The following is a 23448-nucleotide window of genomic DNA, read 5'->3' on the forward strand; positions in this document are numbered from 1 at the left end:
CACAATGTAATATATATACTGTAAGTGTTTGCTTTAAGATATCTGAGAGTTATATTTACCTTTATAGATAAAACTTAAAACAGAAAGAACAACAACCAGGAAAAAATTGCTTCCTATTACCTCTAAATTTCCATGGTGTTACTTACTGCTCTTTTCTTGTCTTCTCAAAAAAAAAAAAAAACTTTATTATCAGTCTGTTCTTAGACTTTGTATAGCTAGAATCACCCAATATGAACTATTTTCTGTCTAGATTAAGTAATCCAAAAGGTCACGTTGCATTTCAGTCATGATTTGCCGTTCATTAATATTGTGCTGTATTGACATCTAATATATCCTATTATTGTGATACATTTATTCTTTTATTTGATTTCTTTCAAGATAGAGTCTGTGATCAATAAGAATTCTGTAAAAAGCCTCATGCAAATTGTTTTCTTTGTGGTAAATGTTCTCACGTATCCAGGAAGGGTCAATATGTATGCAGATTTATAAAAAATGTCAATGTGTTTCTAAGTCACTGCAAAATTATGTGTTCCCATCAGTAGGGTAAAAAGGTTTGAATTTCTGCAAGTGCATATAGACATTAGGATCAAGTGGGTATAAAATAATAATTTGCAAATGTAATTTTACCTTGTTGTTTCTTTAATTGCTAATGATTCCAACTATATATTTTATAAAAAGTGGTTATTGTTTTATTCTTCTCTAAAGTGTCCATTAATATTTTGGGGCAATTTTAGGTATCTTCTATTATTGTACTGCTGACCAGCATGAATGTTCAGATATTCAAGACTCCTATATGCCACAGTCTGTGATTTGCATATTTGTTTTCTCAATGGTATATTTTAACAGGTTTAAAATTTTAACTTTGTTAAAGTTCAATTTTCCATTTTTATGGCTAGGGTCTTTGAAGTCATGTACATTATTTTTCTTCAAAGTATAAATAGTTGATCTTGTGTTTTGTTCTAGAACCTTTATGGTTCTGGTTTCTGGGTCTAGGAAGCATCTTGAATTTAGTTTCAAGTACATGGTGAGACAGGGCTTCAGATTCAGATTCAATGTTTAAAGAAATCGTATACAGTGATCTCAACTGAATTCAAATTCCCTTTCCTTATGAGATGCTTCATTCTCTGGTTCCAAGCAAAAAAATGTTTGGTTTTATGTTTGTGAATGTGTATTATATAGTCTTGACTGTACCACCTAACTGGAATTACAAACTCTAGCAGAGTGTAGAAACTAATCTGTTTCTTCCAATTTCTAAATTCACATTTGTATTTATTTTAGGGGAGATTAGAGTGGCCTTTGTCCTGTATAACAACCTGGGTCCTTATTTGTCTACGGAGAATGCCAGTATGAAGTTGGGCACAGAAGCTATGTCCACAAATCACTCAGTTATCGTCAATTCTCCTGTTATTACAGCAGCAATAAATAAGGAATTCAGTAATAAAGTGTATTTGGCTGATCCTGTTGTATTTACTGTTAAACATATCAAGGTAAGAAAATGGCATTGTATACAGTATTTATATTTGTTACAGATGAATATTAAATATATTCATTTTCTTTTAATATTTATCTACTATTTGACATAATATATCATTTATGAGTACACTTATGGTTATTTTCAGAAATGTTCATAAATATGCCAGAAAAAATAAATAAACCTTGTCTTTGTTGAAATGATGTGTTAATTTTTCAAAGTAGAAATAGTATTACACCTAGATATAATACATAATATAATATTATGTACTCTAAATATGCACCACACAGTTTTTAAAAGAGCCTGCAGTGCACTATACTGAAGCAGACAGCATTTCATATACTATTATATAACAAGTCTTGTCTGTGTCTAAAGATATAGTTTTGTACATATCCAAATCTGGAAGTTGTAAATGTAAGGGAAAGATCATACTTTTAAACTTTTTTCAACACTTGCCTTCTTTAGTTTGAAATTTAAAAGCTGATACAATTCCAAAACTCTTAATAACACCATTTCGGTATGAACAGCTTTGGAAAACAGTAGTCTTACTTCTAGTCAGACAGAATAAATACCAGGTATTCAATTTCACTTCAAATTGATGAGGGCCACTTAATATGGAAGTACTGAACACACCTCTGTACGGATCACACCAGAGCATGGGGCTGAGCTGCCGGTAGGGAAGGTGCCTACTCATTTACTCGATTGTAAAATAGTGATTGCCTTTATTGATCTTTTTCCACCATAGCAGTCAGAAGAAAATTTCAACCCTAACTGTTCATTTTGGAGCTATTCCAAGCGCACCATGACAGGTTATTGGTCAACGCAAGGCTGTCGACTCCTGACAACGAACAAGACACATACTACATGCTCCTGTAACCACCTCACCAACTTTGCAGTATTGATGGCACATGTGGAAGTTAAGGTAAGATATTCCATAAAGTGAGATCACTCTAACATACAATCAGCTTCTCACTCTAAGTATTCTTAATTGTACAAGTCAGTTCATTCCTAATAATTCTAGCCAGGAGCTCTGGAATTTCAGCCATATGCTTTTGGATGACTTTGATAACTCCTTCTTTCTTTTACCAATATAAAACATAAAATCAGAGTTTGATCGATAAATTTCCCTGGTTTCAATTTAGACAAATAAATGTTATACCAGATCCTCATGAACAGGATAAGAAGGACTGGGCTAATGGAAGCTGAGATTGAATACACTGAAGACTAATGAACTATAGATTATACACTGACCATCTGATTCCTGGAAAAACAGCACATGCATGTGATACATATAAAATAATGGTACAGAGGATGTGGCATAGTGTAATGTGGGGGAATGGATTTTCCATTCTCATCAACAAATCAGGTAGTTGCTGGTTTTCACAGTTGGAAACTGGCCAAGATGGCTGTATCTGTTTCTTTCTGACATGACAGGATTTTAATGCATAGAATGTTATAAAAAGAGAAATATGAATTTTCAATGAAAGAAAAGATCAAGTGGGCTTTAGAGTATCCTCTAACACAAGAGAACTGTCAGGTTTGAGAATACTCCAGTCTGTATGCAGAAGTGCTAGGCCCAAAAGTTTAGAGATTGGAGAGCTCTATTTTTTTTCAAATAAGATACTTTGAGAATGACTAGGAATCCTAGTGTCTTGCTTCTCAAAACAAAACAAAACAGTTGTCCAGGATCAATATCTGAGTTGATTTCTCCCTGTTGATTATAATCAATAATTATTGAGAGAGGAGAGCTAGCTTGTATTGTTTATGTGACTAAAAAAAATGTAAAAACCAGACAGCTTTTGGACAGAATATGCAGTGAAAAGAATACATTTTTTTCTATATATAATACTCATAAACCAAATGAATATTTAATGACTTATTTTATAACCTCATAATTTTTTCAAATATTTTATGCATTAAATGTAATAAAACATGTATGTTACTTATTAAAATTGTTAATCTCATATAAATCATATTATACAGAATATCATCTTTGCTTTTAATATTTAAGAGTTTTGTTTACTTTCATTTTATGTGGTCAGATTTTTGATTGTGTGAATGTCTGCAGCACATGTGTGCAGAACCCAGAGGCCAGAAGAATTCTTAAAATCCTTTAGAACTGAAGTTATAGATGTTTCTTGTTTCATGTAGGTGTTAGAAATTGAATATTGGTTATCTAAGAGAGCCATAGGTACTCTTGACCACTGAGCCTTTTCTACACACACACCCACACCCCCCCACACACACACATATGCATGCACACACACAATGCATGAGATTGGTGTATAATCTTATATAGTTAACATAATATCAATTTTCTTTGTTAGAGTGAGATACACATTATGTCAACATTTAAACCTTTGTTTTCCTAGCATATCATATTCAAGTACCCAATCATAGTTTTTAGTTGACACTGAAGTTTTAAAACCATGAGTACATAAAACCTAAATTGGCTTTGACAATGACTGAACATTCTTTCATAAATTTTCAAAAAAAATTTTTATTGTATAAGAGTTACTTAGCTATGCAGCTTTAAGAATTGATAGATGATATATTTTAAGGCAAATTACTTCAATGGGTTGAATTCAATTTGAAATAATACATATTTTTACTCAGTTTAACTGTTCAATTCAGGACAGCTTTGAGGTCCTTTTGAAGAACAAAATAAAAGCTACCATCAAGAAATGTATAGTTTTCCATAGAGGAAGCAAACACATATAGTTTCATCCTATTACTGAAGAGATTTGAGTGAGATGTTTGCAGTATTCTATGGAAATGTTGAATATATAGAGTAGGGAAATTTTTCTAGATTAGAATTGTTAGTTTATAAGATTTCTATTAAGAAAATAATGAATTAACTGGGAAAGTTGTAAAGAACATCCAATCAGAGAAGACATATGAACAAAATCACAAAGAAGTTAAATATGACAGCTGAGAATGGTATGAAAACTATGTAGGGTGTCCATGTAAAAATATTGCACCACATACAATATGGCTAGCCAGCATCTGGAGATGAAGAATTCAGTAGCAATATGGCTAAGTTCAATGAGCTTAACACCCATACACAAGGATTAGAGTCTGAATACATATCCACATATACGTGGCCTACATGCCTCAATGTTTAATGTGGTACATAAACTTGGCAAATGAAATTCAGTCTGATTCACAATATTTAACTGTCATGACAAGGGGAGGCACACAAAAGCTGAACTCAGAATTCTTACAATTACCTGGATTCTACTGAAATATGGCACTGTGGGGTGGACCATCCAATGGCAGCCAAGCATCTACTTTATCCTTTAAAAATGTGAGACCTCAATTAGAGTTCTCTTTATAGGGTTTCAGAGTATACATGTCGAATGAGTCTGCAAGCAGTATAAGCACGGCTACCTTTCTAGGAAGTGATGGCAGTGGAATGCTTTCTATCTTACATAGATGCTCCCTCATACCAGATGTGGAAAGTGTAAGACTATCTACACAGTGGCACACAGTTCAGTAGTGCTAGTAAAAGAAGTCCATTGCCATGGGAAGTGCAAAGAAAAAGTTATATTTTAGCTATACCTAGAAGACGAAAGAACACAAGACTTGTTACCTTAGTCATATACTTTAGGAGATGAATTAGCAATTATATACTTGTGAAATTTTAACTCCATAATTTCAGTAAGAGTGGAACAGCTATTAGTGTGCAATACATTTTAGAAGTTAAAAACTCTGGCAAAAGGTTTGCATATCCCATGCCAATGATGCAAGTAATTTCCTGCTGCACAATTTTTTTTCTGTTAGAATTTAGAAAAAGATGGTACAGGTATCCTTGAAGAAGACTGCATCTAAGTCCAGCTAGCAATGTAAAAAATAAAATTATTCTTCTGTTTCAACACAGTTCAGATTCTGGTCTTCAAGGGCCGGTGAGGCTTATTTTGTTGAAGCATTTCAAACTGATTGAGTTCAGCAAGATTGGCCACATTGACAAATGATAGATTTAATTCTGGAATGTGTTAGTTGGGCTCTTGGATCCTACATTTCAACCAGCCAAGGCATTAAATTCTGAAAAATGGATCAAATTCAGGCAACAACAAAATACAATTTTTTTTTGGTTCAGTTCATTTCCTAACAGCTCCTCTCCAATCCATTTTAAAAGGATCATGACTGGGACTACTACTGTGTGTCAACAACAGACAAAATAAATGGGAATCGATACTTTCCTTTAGCAATCACTCACTCGGAATGTTTCACGTGTGTGTCTTGAATCACAGTCTCCAGTGATTACCACAGTCAGCTCTATTTTGATCCCAGAACATAAGTTTGGCACTTTAGTGATAAGAGAAGACTTGAAAATACTGGGCCTCGTCATCACTAGAATCCTAAAATGAAATCCAATAACAAATTTTCATTAAAGGTCTATGAGTTATGTAGTGACCAGCTAGAACACATGTATTTATACATACTATTTACCCCCTTTTAATGTTTCAGTAAAGTTGATATACAGGGAAGAACATTATACTAGATTATTTGTTTGACAACTTTGAAAAGAAAGAAAGAATTGACAGGATACGTACTGATATCAAATCTTGATATTTTTTTTTGATCTGGGATCCTACTGAGCATGGAACTGCCCTTATCTATGTCTGTCTGCTTAGCTATCTACATGACTTCTGTCCGCTGGTTCCATCTATGAGTTCTCCCTACTCTTACCAACACTTGTTTGCTTTTTTGTTGGTTTTCCACATCTTGGGGACCGTAGTAAAATAGTCACCATAAAGTTATTGTTGTACCTTCTAATGTACATGTTTTCTATACATGTAACTTCTGATTTCCACTTGTTCCATGTACTACCAAACTTCAGGGATTATGCTTATAATTCTGGCCCTTAAGGTCTTACTTTTTTTTTCCTACTTGTTCCGAGAGGCCTTTATCAATGAAACATCTTGATCCAGAGGAGGAATGTAATGTGGTTAGCTAGGTGATGTGTACACAATGAGTTGGCCATATTAATGTAACATTTTCTTTATTTTCCCCGAGTCTAACTTTCTTTCTTTCTTTCTTTGGCATCTGGATTTACTCAGCTTCCTTTCCCGGCTTTACCTCACCTGCATGCCCTCTCATCATCACTTGGCCAAAAGTAGTCTAGTAAATCACTGCTTTTCTCCCTAGCTGACCTCATATAGTCATATGGTTTTAAACATCAATTACCAGTGGCTAGGTTTCAGTGTTCATTTCTAGACTCATAGATCTAACCGGTGTCTTGACATAAATACAGATATTTCTTGATTTGGGTTGTAATCCAATCTCAATTCTGTCATCGTAAATTAAAATGCCATAAGTCATAAATGGGTTCAATACATGGAACATACCAAAGTTTTAATCTCAGCTTCGTTTAGTTTAAATGCTCTTAGTACACATATAATACACTGCGATTTGCAGAAAATCACCTATACAAAGCCTATTTTAGAGCGATGTGTAGACTGTCCTCTAAGTCATTGAATACTGTAGAGAAAGTGTAAAAAAGAATGTTTGCATGGGCCCAGGAGACAGAGGTGGTCATTTTGAAGATTTAATCGCTTATGAATACAAAACACGAGATAAAAACAGCTGGCAATAAAAAAGTGTGTGGTGAAATACAGGTGTATTACTCTCTTGAAGACATGGCTGACATTAATATACAGCTTACTTATTACCCAGCACCCTTATACTACCTGCTAGGCCAGGGAAACACTGAAGTTCAAATTTGAATGGTGGTTTTTTACCAATCAAATTCTGGTTTTTGCCCTATCCTAGTCAAAGTATTCTAGGTTAAAGCCATTGTCAGTCATACAACCATAAATTGAGTAAAATCTGTATTTAGCTTTATGTAACAAGTATCAAAATTCTCCCACAAAGCTCTCCCTCTCCATTTTATTAAATGACTACATTACCTTGCCAGAATCATTTCATTACCACACACCTGCTTTGATTTGCTTCTTTTTACTGATACTGCCTATTAGTCCAGTTAATACACTTCGGACAACCAACAGCCTGATCTCAGCATTGGCTTGTTATCCTCAAGTCCCTGGGGTCTCCTTGTTGAGTTTTTTGGCTAATTCCCCCTTAGCTAGTTTCTCCTCTACTTGTCCCTCCAAATCCTATTCTCAGAATACTTGACAAAGGGATTCTTCAGTGCTCTGTTAGACCACTTCACTGTTCAAAAAACACAAATCTGTTAAGATGCAGTCTAAGTCGATCTCCAAAGTCTCCTTATCTTATTGAAAACAAATTAACAAATGCTGGCTCCTATTAGCAACTTGTGACCTCTCCTTTTAACCTGTGGCTCACACTGTTTGAGACTTTCCCAAACACATCAGGTGTGCTGTAGTCACAGAGGAAAGCTGTGGTCCTTCCACCCAGCACAGTAGAAGTCTTATGTTTACGCAGACCTACTTTCCTTAGGCTCTTTGTTTAAAATTGCACATTATCCCCATGTGCAGGAAATGCAATGGGGAGTAAGACAAGCCAGGCTCCTTGCCTTAAGAAATTGATAGTTTATCCAGGGAGAGAAGTGATAAAGCTTTGCTAAATGCGATGCTGAGGCAGATTGTAGAAATGTCTACGTAGGCAGACAATAGAAGGAAGAAAGTACTTCTAACCCTATAGTTTAATATTTGTAAGAAAATTAAACATGAATATTGAAAATTTTTGTTTTCACTGCCATTTTTTCTATAAAGTAAAAGTTAATGGACTAAAGTAGATTTTTTTTAAAAGATTTTAAACTGTCCTATTTTGATTATTTGTTCTAAATTGGTGATTTAACACCAAAAATCTAAACTAAAGCAAGCAATCATTATTTAGGGACTTGTTTTTAAATAAATAAGGTGGTAGAAAAAGTAAATAGATTTTAAATTAGATTTGCTAATTAGGTATTCCTCAGTGAATTCTTCTTTAAAGTACAACTTTAATGAATAATATATATCACTAATTCACATTAATAAGTTGATTAGATGTATAGTAATTGCAAAACAATGCCACTTATCCTTTTGCTGGGGAAATTTTTACTGAAGAAATATGTATGTAGTATTAGATCTAATCAAGACTGTCTTGATCTTCTTCAGGTCTTGAGGTAAGCAACCTCAGCCATGGCTAGGCTCATCAATGCAGTGGTCCTGCAAGACCGGAAGACATTGGTTCCCTCTAGTCCTTCCCAGTCTTAAGCTCTTAAGGTTTCTTTATCCTCTTTCCTGTGATGTTCCTGAGCATCAGGAGGATACGAGTGTTCTATAGACACACTTTGTAGCTGAGCATCCCGGAGATACTTATTCTCTGCTTTTTAAAAAAATCAGTTATGAATTTCTGCATCAATAATTATCCTTTTCACCAAAAGTCTTCTCTGGTGGTAACTGAGAAACTCACTAATCTATAGGTAGATAAACAAATTTAGAGGAATGTTTGATATTCTATTTATGAAAATAACAATAATAGGTTCACACTTGGGACATGTGAGCTTCCCAGTCATAGGTTACTGGCCACATTTATAGTACCAAGGAAATGTTTTCTCCAAGGAAGCAGACTTTAAGTCCAGTTAGAAAGCAGTTCATGGTCTCCATAACATTTGTATCACCAATGTACCTATGAGTATAAATTTCTAGTCTAGTTGGTTCTGTAGTTCACAAGGTTCACAGCAGAATAGTTTAATGACTTTTCCTCCAAGCAGACTATATAGTCACTTTAGTATTATCAGGTTAGCTAACAGAGAGAAAACTTCGTGGTCAGTATCAAATTGGTTTCTGCATGTTCCGTCACCAGTGTATCTGGTGTATTTGAAATAAGGTCATGGCATAAAGTTATGGTGGATAAACAAATTATTGTTTGTAATGTGTCACTAATGCTAGCATTTTCTAGCCTGCATTTTTAGAAAGCCCTATAGTCATTCAACTGTAAAGATTTTAGGTTTGGCGTATAATCAGTACTTAATAAATTATCTGTTTACATGTGTTTTCAAAAACACTTTATACATGACTTCTTTTACTTATACTTAGGTCTTGACCTGACCGTCTTTGGGGGACTTTAAGGTCTTCTGTGAAGGATCATACTTTGTTCTTTTTGGCAATCTATTTTCTTGTGCACATAGAAAACAATCTGACTAAATGGCTAGAGCCCACTAAAGAGAAAGCCTTACTGGTTGCTGCATGATCTGAGGATTAACCTAAAGGCTTTCTGTTTGATTTTGTCTTCATCTCTGTTTTTAGGATGGCTTGTTAGACTAATAATTCTGGTGCTATGAGGAACTTTCCTTTAATTAGGGACCACAAGTCATCAACCACTGTTCATAATTTCCTTTCAGTAGTCAATTAGAGTGACATTTAAAAAGTCTCTCATCTTCTCGTAACTTTCACAAATTGCTACCCTGTACCCCAAGTTGGCAACGCAGCTGCGGCTGGTTAACTGTTCTTGGGTCTCTCTGCTTCTGTTGTCTACAAAAATATTTCATTGTCTCTTGTTTAGACACAAAAATAATCATTATACAAACCTAGGGACTATAATTTTATACAAAACAGAAATAGCTTTTGTAGTATATTAAGATTTCTCCATTAAGCTTAAAAGTGAATAAATAAAAAAGTCAATTTGAATGGAGAATCATGATTAGCAGAGGTTGGGAAGGATATAAACTAAATCCAATCTGTTTCGAACTAACTGAATTAACATTTATGTTGTGGTTTTGTTCAAAAACCAAACAAATGCTTTAGGATAGATTATGAAAATGAATATTTCTAGTAACTTTCTCTTCCCAGTTTTTAATTTTTTGATGATTTAGTAATAAAATGGTTTGTATCATCTTGTATCAGTTCAATTGGACATTTATTTTCATCATATACAAAATATTTTCATATTCTTAATTTAATTATTGCATATTTTCCATAAATTTATGGTATCGTCTCACCCTAATTCTGATGTCTGCCTCCCCATCCCATAGCCTCAAAAAAAAAAAAGACCCATCAAAATCAAAAACAAAAAACAAAACCATTGTGAATTTGCTCTTAATGTAATATCAATTCATTTAAAGCAATCACAATCTGGAAGCTTTTATTTATATATTGATTTTAAAACTTATACTTTATCTTGTTAGTAAGTTATGTCACTGAGTTGTGCATGGGTGTATGTGCGTGCACATGCTATAACACGTGGAAGTTACAGGACACCCCACAGCACTAAGTTCCCCAATGAGTTATAGGAATGGAATCTAGGCCTTCCTGCTTGCTAAACAGGACCTTAACTATATCACCTGTCTGAAAATTTAAATCCCATTCTAGAGCATCTGTATGCCAAGCATTAGAAATTGAGTTTTCTAAGCTACAAGAAAAAAGAGGTATTTTTTTTCTGCTGACACATGAGAGTTCTTCTTTTCTAAAAGGACTATTTTCCTTCTTTCCAGTGCAAAGAGAAAAGTTACCTTATTAGCTTAGTAAGTGTGCTGCATTAATGGAAAATAAAATGTTTAGTGCTTGAAGTTGCTCACGGATAATCCCCAAAACCATTTTCCTCACTTAATGGTCTAACTATCTTAATGGAAAGATGAAGGTGGGTGTAGAGACTGAAAATCATAGGTCCTGTGCAGTACTTAAGTGTGTTCATTTAAGACAAAATACTAGATAACTTACAAGTATAATGTTTATCAAATATAGAAAGTTTCATAAAAAGGGGGCTTTAAAATGTAAATCTATATCATCAACATTAGTAACTATAGCTTTAAAATAGGCAATCTTTTACAACAAAGAATTATGCTTGATATTTCTTTTTTTCTTTAAAATTTTTTTCTTACTGTACACAATTTTGTACTGCATTTTCTCTTTAGCTTTGTCACACAGTCTGTACACTGTTGCTTGGTCAACACTTTTTCTTACCTATATATCAGATTAGTTAGGGGTCTGATGTCTAAGAAGCATTGTTCTGTATTCTTGTGTGGTGGCAGAGGGGAGTCAATATTTGCAGAAATATCCAGTGGTAGCAATGGCGAAAAGTTGAACAGTTTATTTGCATCCATGAGCAAGCAAAGCAGTCGTTACATATTTTTGAAATAATTTCCTTTAGAGATGAAGCTTTGGTTGTCTAGGTCTTTTCCTTGTATAATTCAGGACTCATTCTCATGTTTAAAATTAGTAGGAGAAAACATTAAAATTTATTTATTATTTTTACTCCTATATTTTATAGACCTTTTATAGAAAAATGATAAACATTAAACTTTTTTCTAATTTTATTCTAAAATTGGTCACATATCTGTATAGGCGTGATCCATTTTGCTCTGTTATTAGATTTTTGCAAGCAAATGGCTGACATCATAATATTCCAGTTCTAAATCCTTTAATAAAGATGTTAAATTTTCTTCTGCTGAAAGATACTTACGTTGAAGCAAATCTATTATCTCTTGTATAATTTATCTATGAAATCCCCCCATCCTACCAGTAGAGCTATTGGGTTTTGAAGAGCTATTGGTTTATTGAAGAGGAACTGTGCATTGATTACACATTGTTTTAATCTTCTCTGGCCCTTTACTTCGCTTTAGTCTCTATTCTTCCTTTTTTTTCATGCCTGGAAAAGTCACGTGATAAAGTCCATGCCTTGTGTTTGGCTGAATGTTTCAAAGTAAAAATTGCTCAAGACCCTGACTCATGGCAAGAATTCAACACAATAGATTGTGAAGTACAGTAGACAGCAGTGTTTCCAGAGTATTATCTATTAGTATTACTATGACTAATCAGTTAATTAAATTTATGGTGTATGAGGCTGTTGAAATCATACAGTATATGAGAATATTGAACATTTTGTAATTAAGGTGCATCTATGGAAATATATTTAAAAACATTCTTTGTCACTTCCTTCTAAGATGATTTTCCTTTTTATCAGGTCCATACTCTTCTATTTGTTCTACAGATTCTTGATTTAAGTCATTGGTTAGGTAACCATCAAAATCAGCATTTTTGTAAGGCACATGTTAAAGTAACAACTGAAGCTGCTGCATGGATTAGCCAGTTGGTGATGAGAAAATGACGTGATTTCTAAGCACATGGCTTTAAACTGAGACAGATGGAGTTTTAGTAATATGAGATATAGCTGTATTATTTTTAAGTGTTTTGTGTGTATATATATATATATATATATATATATATATATATATATATATAATTAATAACCTACCTGACTTGATTTCCAGCCCTAGGTTTTAGAAACATTTTTAATTAAAAATGGCTGTGCTCTCTATACATGGTAAGCATGAGTTATACCCTAAAGCAACAACTTTCAGTCTTGATCATCTTCCATGTACAAGCATGGCTTAAAAGCAGCTCCCTTAACAACTGCACTGAGAAACATTTTATAAGAAAAAGTCATTAACTGTGGATATTCTCATAGCTAGGTGACCAGGCAAGGCCTCCAGCTATCAGAAGGATCGACAGTATGATTCCAGCTGCAGCGATAGGGAAACATGCACTGTCTGTAGTGTCAGCTCCACTGTAACTATTCCATCGCATTGCAGCAACATATTCATTACCATTGTTTTTGAAATTTATGATTCAAGGAAATATGAATAAGAATAAAAAATAATAAAGCATAAACTTAAAAATCTTGGTGTTTAGGAAAATGCTCTTGTCATCTGATGCTAGTCATCTAGGACGTTCGTCTTCACATTACCAGCAAGTTCAGTGATACAAATAAAATCACTTCTAAAATTTCCTTAGGAATGTTTTAGGTACTAAACAGCAAAATATACAATGATTTTTTACATTAATTATTAAGTTTTCTGAAAGTATCAATTTTTGATTTACTATCCACCAATTACTTTTTATTCTGTATTTGCCACAAGTTCTAGATTCTGGAAGGAGTTCCCTATCAAGGCTAAGGTACTTAACCTAGTTTCTAAGTAAATACATATCCAGCTCTGTTCAAGTTGCTTTCCCAGGAAGAGAATTTTAGACTAGAAGTTTGCTTTGTCTTGAGAAGAATAGATTTTTTTTTCACAATGAAATTATCAAACTATATACTTGAGGCAAGATGTTATCACAACTGCAAATAGCTGTTAAACTTACCAAAATGTTAGGCACATGAACACTGTGAATCCTTTTAAGGTCAGCACCAAGATATTTAAGTGCAGTTATAAATCAGTACTTAGAATAAATAACCTTAAAAAAAAAAAAACAAACTGTGTCTCTGTTGTTGATACTATTTTTAGTAGAATCTTGTTGAAGTGTCTTCAAACTGCACTTAATTTGTTCCAAATCACAAAATCTCCTTTTTTAGTATGGAGACCATTCATTGGTTATTTTTTACTTCTTCTGACCTGTTTCATTCTACTGTGTCTAGAAAATACATGACATAACTAGAGCACTACTGGGCTCTAGAGGAATTAGACAAGCTTCACCTAAGTGGTTACTTGTATCTTATAAACATACACATATAAGACAAGTTGCATCAGTTAGGTTTTAAAAGCATTTAAACAAAACATTTCTGAATTGAGGCACTTTGTCTAGCCTGTTCCGTACAACTTAAGGTATTGTCAATTTGTTCTGCATATCATTAATGTATAAATATTTCTATTTAAAGATTTATTGTGAACTATTTGCTTCATGGGAAATCCATGGAACCCTTAATATTATTTATTTTAATGACTGCTATTTCACTTATTGCCTCTAAGCCTAGAGGATAATTGTCCTCAAGATTAGTATCTGAAACACCCAATTCTGCATAAAATATGATAAGTTTGTTCATGACAATGAAAAAAAGGGAGCCTAGTAAATTGCTATGGGTAATGAAACCAGATGACTATATGTATGTGTGTGTGTTTATATTTACATTGTTCCAATCAATACCCAACACATAGCAAAATTGCAAGAAATATTCTTATATTGCATTTGCCAATATTTGATGGGTAATATTTTGGACTCATACACCTGAACTGAAAGCTTACTTATTTTTCATTCCTAATCCAATTTTGTTTTTATCTAAATATTTTCTTTTTTTATAATTTTATGAGAACAAAGTAATTAGATCTGTTAATCACAATATGATAATAGTCTTTTTTGTATGGGTCAACTATTTCTGAGGCTGCCCTGAAATGTGGTTTATATAGTCAATGTCCTTTCAATGAAGAAGACTGACTTTTTACCCCCCAGAAGCCACCAGTAACAAATGGCTTCTTGGTTAGGAATAACATTTTGTATTTTCTTCCCATTTTCCTTGTTGCAATCATGTTCGTTTGTTTGCTTTTTTATGTTTGTGTGTGTGTGTGTGTGTGTGTGTGAGAGAGAGAGAGAGAGAGAGAGAGAGAGAGAGAGAGAGAATTTGATGTTAATAAGAGTGAGAGGAGAAGATCTATGGAGAGTCGGCGAAGGGAAATATAAACAAATATGTTATCTGAAAGTCTATGAATACCTGTAGTTTGAACACACTGCCACAGTCACTGAATGTTAATAGGTGTTAAATCATTATTAGGAGTGACAGTTTTACTTCATGTAGCCAACATGTTTCTTTTGTAGTAGCAAATGAGAAATTCTTCATTAACTTCTGTGCCCCTTTCTGTCAGCATCTTTAGGAAAGTTTTGTAGTATAAAAGATAAGGTACTTTTGAATATATGTATTTTCTTCTGAATTAATACAGAACTTCAGAAAAACAAGGAGTCGATGCAGTTTTTCCCAGGTTCTTTTTGTCTTTTTTTTTTTTTTTTTTTTTTTGATTAGGGAGAAATCATTCATACTGCATCTTCAGAATTTAGTTTTACAGAAAATTCCTATTTTACCATCTCCTTAAATGATAGCCAGCCATCTTGTATGCAAGTCTCAGCAGACTCATTCCATGTCTAGAATGTTAGAATTCTTTTTCCCCCCTTTTAAAAATCATTCCACTCATTTACATCTCAAATGATCTTCCACTTCTTGGTTACTCCTCCACAACACCCTGCCCCTATCCTACATCCTCCCTCTCCTTCCTTCCTTTTGCCTCTATGAGAGTGCTTCCCCACCCACGCACACTCTGCCGCCCCAATGCTCCATCATCCTCTTATGCTGGGGCATCAAACCTCCTTGGGAACAAGGGCCTTGCCTCCCATTGCTGTCATGCAAGGCCATTCTCTGATACATATGTATCTGGAGCCATGGATCCCTCCATGTACACTCCTTGGTTGGTGGTCTGGCCTCGGGAGAACTGGGTGGTCAGGCCAGCCTATATTGTTCTTCTGTTGCAGGAAATATTAAAAAAAAATGTCACCATTCTACACTATAGCCAGCTACTCTCTGCCCTCAGTCTCACCTCCTCTAGGCCAGCCCTACTTGGTAGTATTCCCAGATCTGGTCCAGCTCAGAGCCACTGGTACCTTTTCAGCTGTCTACCCCCTGTGGCTCATTGTCACAAATCCCCTTAACCTAGTAAATCAAAACTCTTGAAGCTTGTAATTGATCAGTCAGATTTATACATAAATAAATTCTCAATTCACATGATGCCCACACAATAATTTCAGAGCCAATTGATGATGATACAAGCTGCCCACCTAGATTAGACAAGTTATCCCAATTATTCTATCCTTTTATGATATTTATATCTTCCTGTGGCTATTTAAAGCATGGTAGAATCTAAATCATCTTTCTCTTCCTCCATCTTCTTTCCTTCTTCCTACCTGTCTCCTGTCTCTGCCTCTGCCTCTGCAACTCTTCATTCTGCCTACCTTTTCCTTGTCCAATCAGGCTTCTTGTTGTATTCATATTTCAATTAATTGGGGGGAAATTCTGCTACCCTCTTCCAATGGGGTTAGAATTCTAATTGTGTCTGTACATTTTGAGGAAATTGAAAAGTGACCAAAAGTTTTACTGTGATCCCTCAAGGATGAGCAAATCATGCTGCCTTTGGTCATTGCATAAAGTTGTATAGATCATTTAGCAAGTAAGAAATATGTTTTACTAGAAAGTCGTTGACTAAAAGGAACTTTTTTCCAACTTATAGTTTTACAATAGTCATCTATGCAGATAGAAGAGTGAACTATTTATATTTTCTGAGCTAATATTAATTCTATATTTAAAAACAATTATTAAAATCCTTATAAAATACTTGTGATTTTTCAATTCTACATTTTAACAGGCAGTAAGTAAAATTTATGGGAATTATAATTGTTGGCATGACTCAACATGTCACATGAAATATTTTTGAAACAGTCAATTAAGTGTGGAAAAAACTCAACTCCACTGGAAGAATCCAACATATTGATTACACCACTCCTCTTTCCTCCTTTAACCTTCAGGCTACTGTACCTTGTAAACTGGTAGACATTAAGGAACTTCTCAGATTCACAGAACAACCAGAGACCTACACAATAAAGAATACTCTAGTGGCAAATACAAATAACTCAGGGACCATTAATTTCAATAATTTTGTGTCTTTTGTGGAGAGAATAAAGTTTTGATTGATTTACACAATCTTGGGCATCACATTCAAGATCTGTGGAATTCAGTCTCCAGAAGTCTACCCCATACATAGTGCTATGTTCATTTTGTATGTTATACTGTATCCACAGCCTTTGACTTTCTTCCTAATGGGTTTTTTTTTTCCTGTTTTTCCATTTATCTTTAAAGTAGCAAATCTTCAGTCTTTTTTTTTTTTTTTTTTTTTTTTTTTTTTTTTTTTTATCATCTGGTCACATGAGCTTTGGTAATTTGATCACTCATTTTCATAATGAAGCTGCTGGAAAAAAAAAGACATTCATAATATTCCCAAAGGGAAACCAGAACAGTTCATAAGCCCAGCAGCTGATTCATAAGTAAAGGCAAGGCTGAACTCAGGATCACCACTTACTACGTTTGTCCTCTGATGTCACTCACCCAGAATGATGCAAATGGAATGACCTGGCATTACAAACTTTGGTCAGGGTCACCTGCACTAATTATCAGGGCAAAACTAACCTGAGCCTCTAAAAAGAGTGGCTAATGCTTCATCCACTTAACTCTGTGATAAAATTGAACTTGATCTATCGTCTGGGCTGTCAGAATGATTTTATACTTTTTAAACTTCTGCCCTCATTTCTGAAATCTGAGGCTCTTCATGATCCAATGAAGAATTTATCAGGATGCAAACTATAGTTGTAGAACTTGGGCAGTGCTGAGCAAAAGTAGGAAGCTGGTCACTCTGCCATGAATCTTCTCCTACTCACCAGTAAGGCAGCAGTGAGTGAGATGTAGTATTTCCTTCTTATTTAATAAGTATTTTTCTTTTCTCCTTTTCCTTTGTTATGGTAGCTGTGATTCTGGTTCAGAATAAGATGAATTTTCTGCCTTTTTCCTTAAATTCACTGTAAGAAAAATCTCAAATATATCAAAGCATTGAGTTATATTTCTTTAAAGTAAAGAGAATTTGATGAGTTTTTTTTTAATCTGAAAGGCAAAGTTGTATGTGAATGTCTGTTTAGCTTCTAACTTGCTAGTGTTTCTCTTTTGATATTAAAGCTTAAATATACTGGTGTTGATTCGCATTTGATACAAATATGAAAGTTTGTCATGAAATTATTTGCTTAATTTGCTATAAAGAAGCAGGAAAGAATATCCTATCGCCCTTCTCACTAGACTACTGAGCTGTGAGTTTCATCTTGTTCTACAGAAGAAACCATTGCTTCAGACCACTGAGCCTTTTATCTCTCATAAGCCGGTGAGGTGCCCTTCGTGCTTGCTGACCTGGTTCCTAAGATGTAGAGAAATTCCAGGAACTTAACAGACTTCAAACTTCATTTATCAGAAAATAAACTTTTTTTTTTTTTTTTTTTTTTTTTGGCATTCTATAGGCTTCAGTGACGCTTACGGTTCTAACCCATGTTTTATATTATTATACAGACATGTGAAGCAAATGTCCTCATTTATGGAAAAATATCACATTTTAGCAGTATTCTGAAAATCCCAGACAAAATAGGTTTAAAAGTCAGTTTTATAATACTAAAATGTAACCATACGTAGAATGTAAAACAACTTCTTAATATTTACTATCTCATTGTTCACAGTTATGATAGGATGATCCAGGAATACACTACACTTCCCAAAAATGTTTCTTTAAAGAAGAAACTGGAGAGAATCAAAGTTAATTCATTCAGTGTCTAACTCATCTAGGAACAGGGTGATGTCCCAGTGAAGAGTATTGAAAAGTCTAAATATTGTGCTAATAACTTGCTTTTTAAATAGCATTGGTACTTTCAAGATACTCACACAAAGTGCTACCGGACTCCAGATTGAGTCCTTTTTAAAGCCATGAGGCAAAGGTCTCATCTCCGTTTCATGATTGCAGACTTATATTCTTTGGATGTTTACATGTGTTGACATATTTGAGTTTTACGTGGTCAGAGTGCTGTTCGCAGACATCATCTTAGCTACCCTTTTCCATCCAGTCGTTCTCACTGAGCTGTCCCTTGTGACATGTAGAAGCAGATTGGGTGAGAAAAAAAATTAAAAGAAAATCAGAAGTTTTCTGTAACTCTGACAAAAAATATCTGTCACTTCCCTTATGAATAGAAACTTCAGAGAAAGGAGAAAAATGATGTTTAAGTAAGAATTTCTAACAAGTGAGAAAAGAATCATTGACGTTCCTGAAACTATATCTTGTTGAGTATTTTATCACGATCCTCAGAGGCTGGCTCCCCATCTTCTCTAGGAAGATGGTTTCCTTCAGAATTTTCTTTGTCTGTCTTGTTTCTATGTTTTATAAGCCCCCTGAGCATTCTTTACAGCAACATGAACTGAGTTATGATTCCTACAGCAAGTTTCTCATATAAGACTTTGTTTTCCATGCTTATTTTTTAATGCAGAAGGATCAATACATGAAATTATGTCATTTCTGTTCATTAGTCAAAAGTAATAAATAGAAATGAATTCAGAATTTAATGTTGAAATACACTACTTTCAAATAGTATGGAAGGAACAATTTTGGTATTTTTTCCTAAGCAGTACTTATGATGCACATGACACTTTAAATTTTGTGAGTTGAAATTAGATAATTCATTTAATTATGATAGTGTTTGATATCTTAAATTAAAATACTTATTTTATATTTAAGACCCATTTTATATCAAGCCTGTAGACTTTTGATAGTTGAAATTTTCTACTTAACAAACAGCAAAAATTCTAGTATCTTTATAGAAAAAAAACCACTTGTTTGTCAATCACAGTTAATTGTAAGCTCATTTATTTTGCTTCTGTGTAGACAAGGTTTCTGATAATCTAGAAGTGAGGTGGATATTCCTGAACACATGAAGGTTCCACTTTTGATTTTCAACTTTAGAAACAAGAGCAATATGCACTCAGTTGAAACTCTACTGAATCATGTTGGTCTCTTCCATGACCAGCAACATGAGCTATATTTTGCGGGTTTTTTTTTTTTAATTTTTTGGGATTCGAATATAATTACAACATTTCCCAATTCCCCCTCCCATTTTTTTAACTCTTCCCATATACCTCTCCCTGCTCTGGCTAGATGGATGAAGCAACAAATAAATACGATGCAGAGTCATTGCTCAATCAACATAACTGACTGTGAATGCAGCATGCATGTTTCTGTGATCTAGGGTATGGGCAATGAAATAAACGAATCATCTAATTACTTTGGTACTTACTTTTTAGTGAGGAATACAAAAATATGAAACTATAAATTATACAGTTCTATAGCACAACAGCAAATGTATTTCAGGGAAAGCAATAGAAGAGAAAGATATTTATAATTTTAGATAAGATAACTCAAGAGAAAAGAAAGAAAAGAAACCCAGTCATTGAGACGGAGGCATGTAAATGCAAGATGACACGCAAGCCTCATGAATTTCTTCTGAAAGAGAACTGAGGTTGCAGGCAAATAAAATTAGAACCCTGGGGTTGGAATGTAGTTGACATTTCACATAACAAACCAGAACAGCCAACAAAGCTGGAACGAACTAAATAAGGAGAGTAAGAAATCAAATAGGGCACAGTTTTCTTTTTTTCCTCCTCCTCATTCTTTTCCTCCTCTTCTTCCTCTTCCTCTTTCTTCCCTCCTCCTCCTCCCCAACCTCATACTCATCCTTCTTTTCTTCCTCCTCCTTCTGATTTCATTTTATAGATAGGTGTTTTGCCAGCATGTATGTCAGTATACCCTTTGTATTTCTGGTACCCACAGATGCCAGAATAGTGCATTAAATCCCCTGGAGCTGTAGTTACAAATGGTTGCGAATTGCCTTGTGAATGCTGAGAATTGAACCCAGGTCTTCCAGAAAAGTAGCTAGTGCTCTTAATCCCTAAGCAATCAATCCCTCCAGACCCAATGGTTCAGTTCTTATAGCACTCCATAATCCTTAGAAGGACTTTTAACTTACTTTCATCTTTATTTAGGTAGAAAACAACAAAGCTGGATCAGATGAGTTCCAGATTTCATCTCTCTCTGCCCCGAGGGACCCCTTTCTTTCTCTGGCTATCTTTCTTTCTCTCCTTTCCTGTTTACACACACACACACACACACACACACACACACACACACACACACACACGCACATACGCACACATGGGGGGAGAGAGGGAGAGAGAGAGGGTGACAGAGATAGACAGAGACATAAAGATAGAGACGGATACAGAAATAGAGACAGACACACAAGATAATGTTGTTATTTAACTCAGGCTGGCTTCTAAGTTGAAATCCCTGTGCTTCTAAGTCTTAGGCATTTGGTCTCAAAAGAATGAGAATCAAATGGCTCAAAAACAAATATCTATAGAGAATTTTATGTATCATACTATTTATGTGCATATTTTATTTATTATTTTTGTGTAATTTGGGATATGATGCTGACAGGATGGAACCTTAAGGATTTAAAGTCTTTGTTACAAATAACTGAGTGCTCACACGCCCCGAGCATCAGAAGAGTAACACTTGTTTATCACTTTGCAATATTATGTTATTACTCTTATTTCACTAACTTGAAGGAAGTTCTTTTAGTTTTATTTTTAATTACATACATACATACATACATACATACATACATACATACATATACATATATATTAGAGCACAACCTCCTTGAAATTCTGTCACAGTAAACTTAAAAACAAGGCTTTTTATATGCTTATGGTCATATTTCTTAGAATTATTTATTGTTTGTTGTCTCTTTTCTTTTTATCCCACTAATAATATTTAAATTTTGAGTTTGGTCGAGAGGATGTTTGATCCTAGTATCACATACATGTTGATGATGGCTGCTAATGTTTTCCCAGATAGACAACACTTAAGGCAAGTTAATCACCAGGTTTTATTGTTCTATGCTTGAGTCTTATGTACTTTTGTTGCTGACATTTTGAAATCTGGTATTCTTTTCTCAACAACTCTGCATGGGGCTTGTGAAGGGTCTACAGAGGCAATAAGTAAATACATTTCTAATAATACAACCACCCAGGCTAACAAAGGTGGGAGGTTTTTACTTTCCTCCTCTATTTTTTCTTTAGTGATTTAAGTCTTTAGGATACACTTGAGAAAGTATTGTTCCTGCCATTTTCCTATCATGGGAGACTGCTGTGCTGAACACCAGGACCTGTTACTACAGCAGTTTCTTTCCTTTGAGGAAAAGTAGAGAGCAAATAGCTCTCTGTTCAGGGAACCAGTCAGCAACAACCTCTGTCTACTCACAAACTACAAAGTTATTTAACTGTCAGAGACTCAGGGCTGTTTTAGTAATATCTTTAGGAGAACAAAGCATTTTGAACAAGACTTCACCTAGTTTTCTTTCATGATTTGTGATTTTCCTGGGAAATAGAGCCAACTTATGCAGGAATACTTCAGACCAATTTCACAGTCAGTTCTAGGGGAGGGCTTCATGGAATAAGATCCATGGAAGTACATCTGCCAAGGTGGAAGTGCTCTGATGTACGTGATTCAGATTCTAGGTTAATGACTTGCTTCAAGGAAGTTCATCTTCATGCTTTTCACACTATCAAGTCGAAGAAAAAAACAGAAAGAATGGAAACCAATATTAATCTTTTAATCTGGCTATTTTAAAGTAGAAGTTACTATGGAATTTTCATTGTGAAACATGTGTATGAAAAGCTGGAGAGATAGCTCAGTGGTTAAGAACACATACTGCTCTTGCAGAGGACCCAAGTTCTACTCCTAAAATCTATATTGGGTTCTTCACAACTGCCTATTACTCTGGTTCCAGGGGTATCTGATATCTCTGACCTCCTCTGTCACTGGTATTCATGTATACTAAGAAATCTATGTGTATGATCTTCACAGACTGATCTCTTGCTACTCAAAATGTACCATGTAACTGATCAATCTAATATCCTTGACAGGTTTCCATAAGTGATTTACCATATAGATCCTCTGCTGGTTTATTTAAAGTAAAGTTAGAGTTTTGAGAACTATCTGTGAATCAGTCTAATAATTTTCACTTGTTTAGAATCACATAAATTAAAATTGATTCACTTTACCTTTGTTGGCAGGAATTAGGTGTGAATGTCTTTGAAAGAACCCAAGAAATAAGAGCGTGCTAGCCATGCACAGACTATTCTTGTCTTTGTTTTGCAACTCAAATTACTTCTTTGACATGTGACTATGAACTCTAAAGCAATCCAATATGAATATAAATCCTGTGGATATCCTCAATACCTGAGAACTTTCCATCAAATGTGTGGTACAGATGAAATATGTAGCTACTTGTCAGAACTAACTGAAGATTTTTATTCAAATGCATACTTCTATGAAGTTAATTTGAAAATTATCATAAATCATCTATAGTTCAAGGAGTTATACATTTCTTATACATTTAAAAGTCTGTTGATGATTCAAAAACCAGTTAAAGCACTAATTTCCTAAATGTGTATCTTATAGTTTTGAGAGTATTTTACAACAGGAACTGATTTAAAAAAAAAAAAAGTACAAAAAAGTAATGTAGGTTAAAACCTACAGTTTGACCTTGAAGTCTTTAGCCAGAGTCATATTGATCTCCTTCATTTGTTTATATCCTGGAAACATATGAACTATACAT

At 34.3% G+C, this 23448-nt stretch overlaps 1 protein-coding gene across 10 annotated transcripts in view; it reads left to right on the forward strand.

Moving 5' to 3' along the window:
• Adgrl3 (adhesion G protein-coupled receptor L3) overlaps window positions 1–23448 on the forward strand; it is a 721722-nt gene that overhangs the window by 618768 nt on the left and 79506 nt on the right. For all 10 annotated transcript variants that reach the window (XM_076938716.1, XM_076938717.1, XM_076938710.1 and 7 more), the window contains 2 exons: window positions 1279–1487; window positions 2217–2393. In XM_076938716.1, coding sequence (XP_076794831.1) covers window positions 1279–1487; window positions 2217–2393 — 386 coding nt within the window. The remainder of the gene's footprint in view (window positions 1–1278; window positions 1488–2216; window positions 2394–23448) is intronic.

Source organism: Arvicanthis niloticus, chromosome 7 (genome assembly GCF_011762505.2).
Source record: "Arvicanthis niloticus isolate mArvNil1 chromosome 7, mArvNil1.pat.X, whole genome shotgun sequence".
NCBI classification, from domain to species: Eukaryota; Metazoa; Chordata; class Mammalia; order Rodentia; family Muridae; genus Arvicanthis; species Arvicanthis niloticus.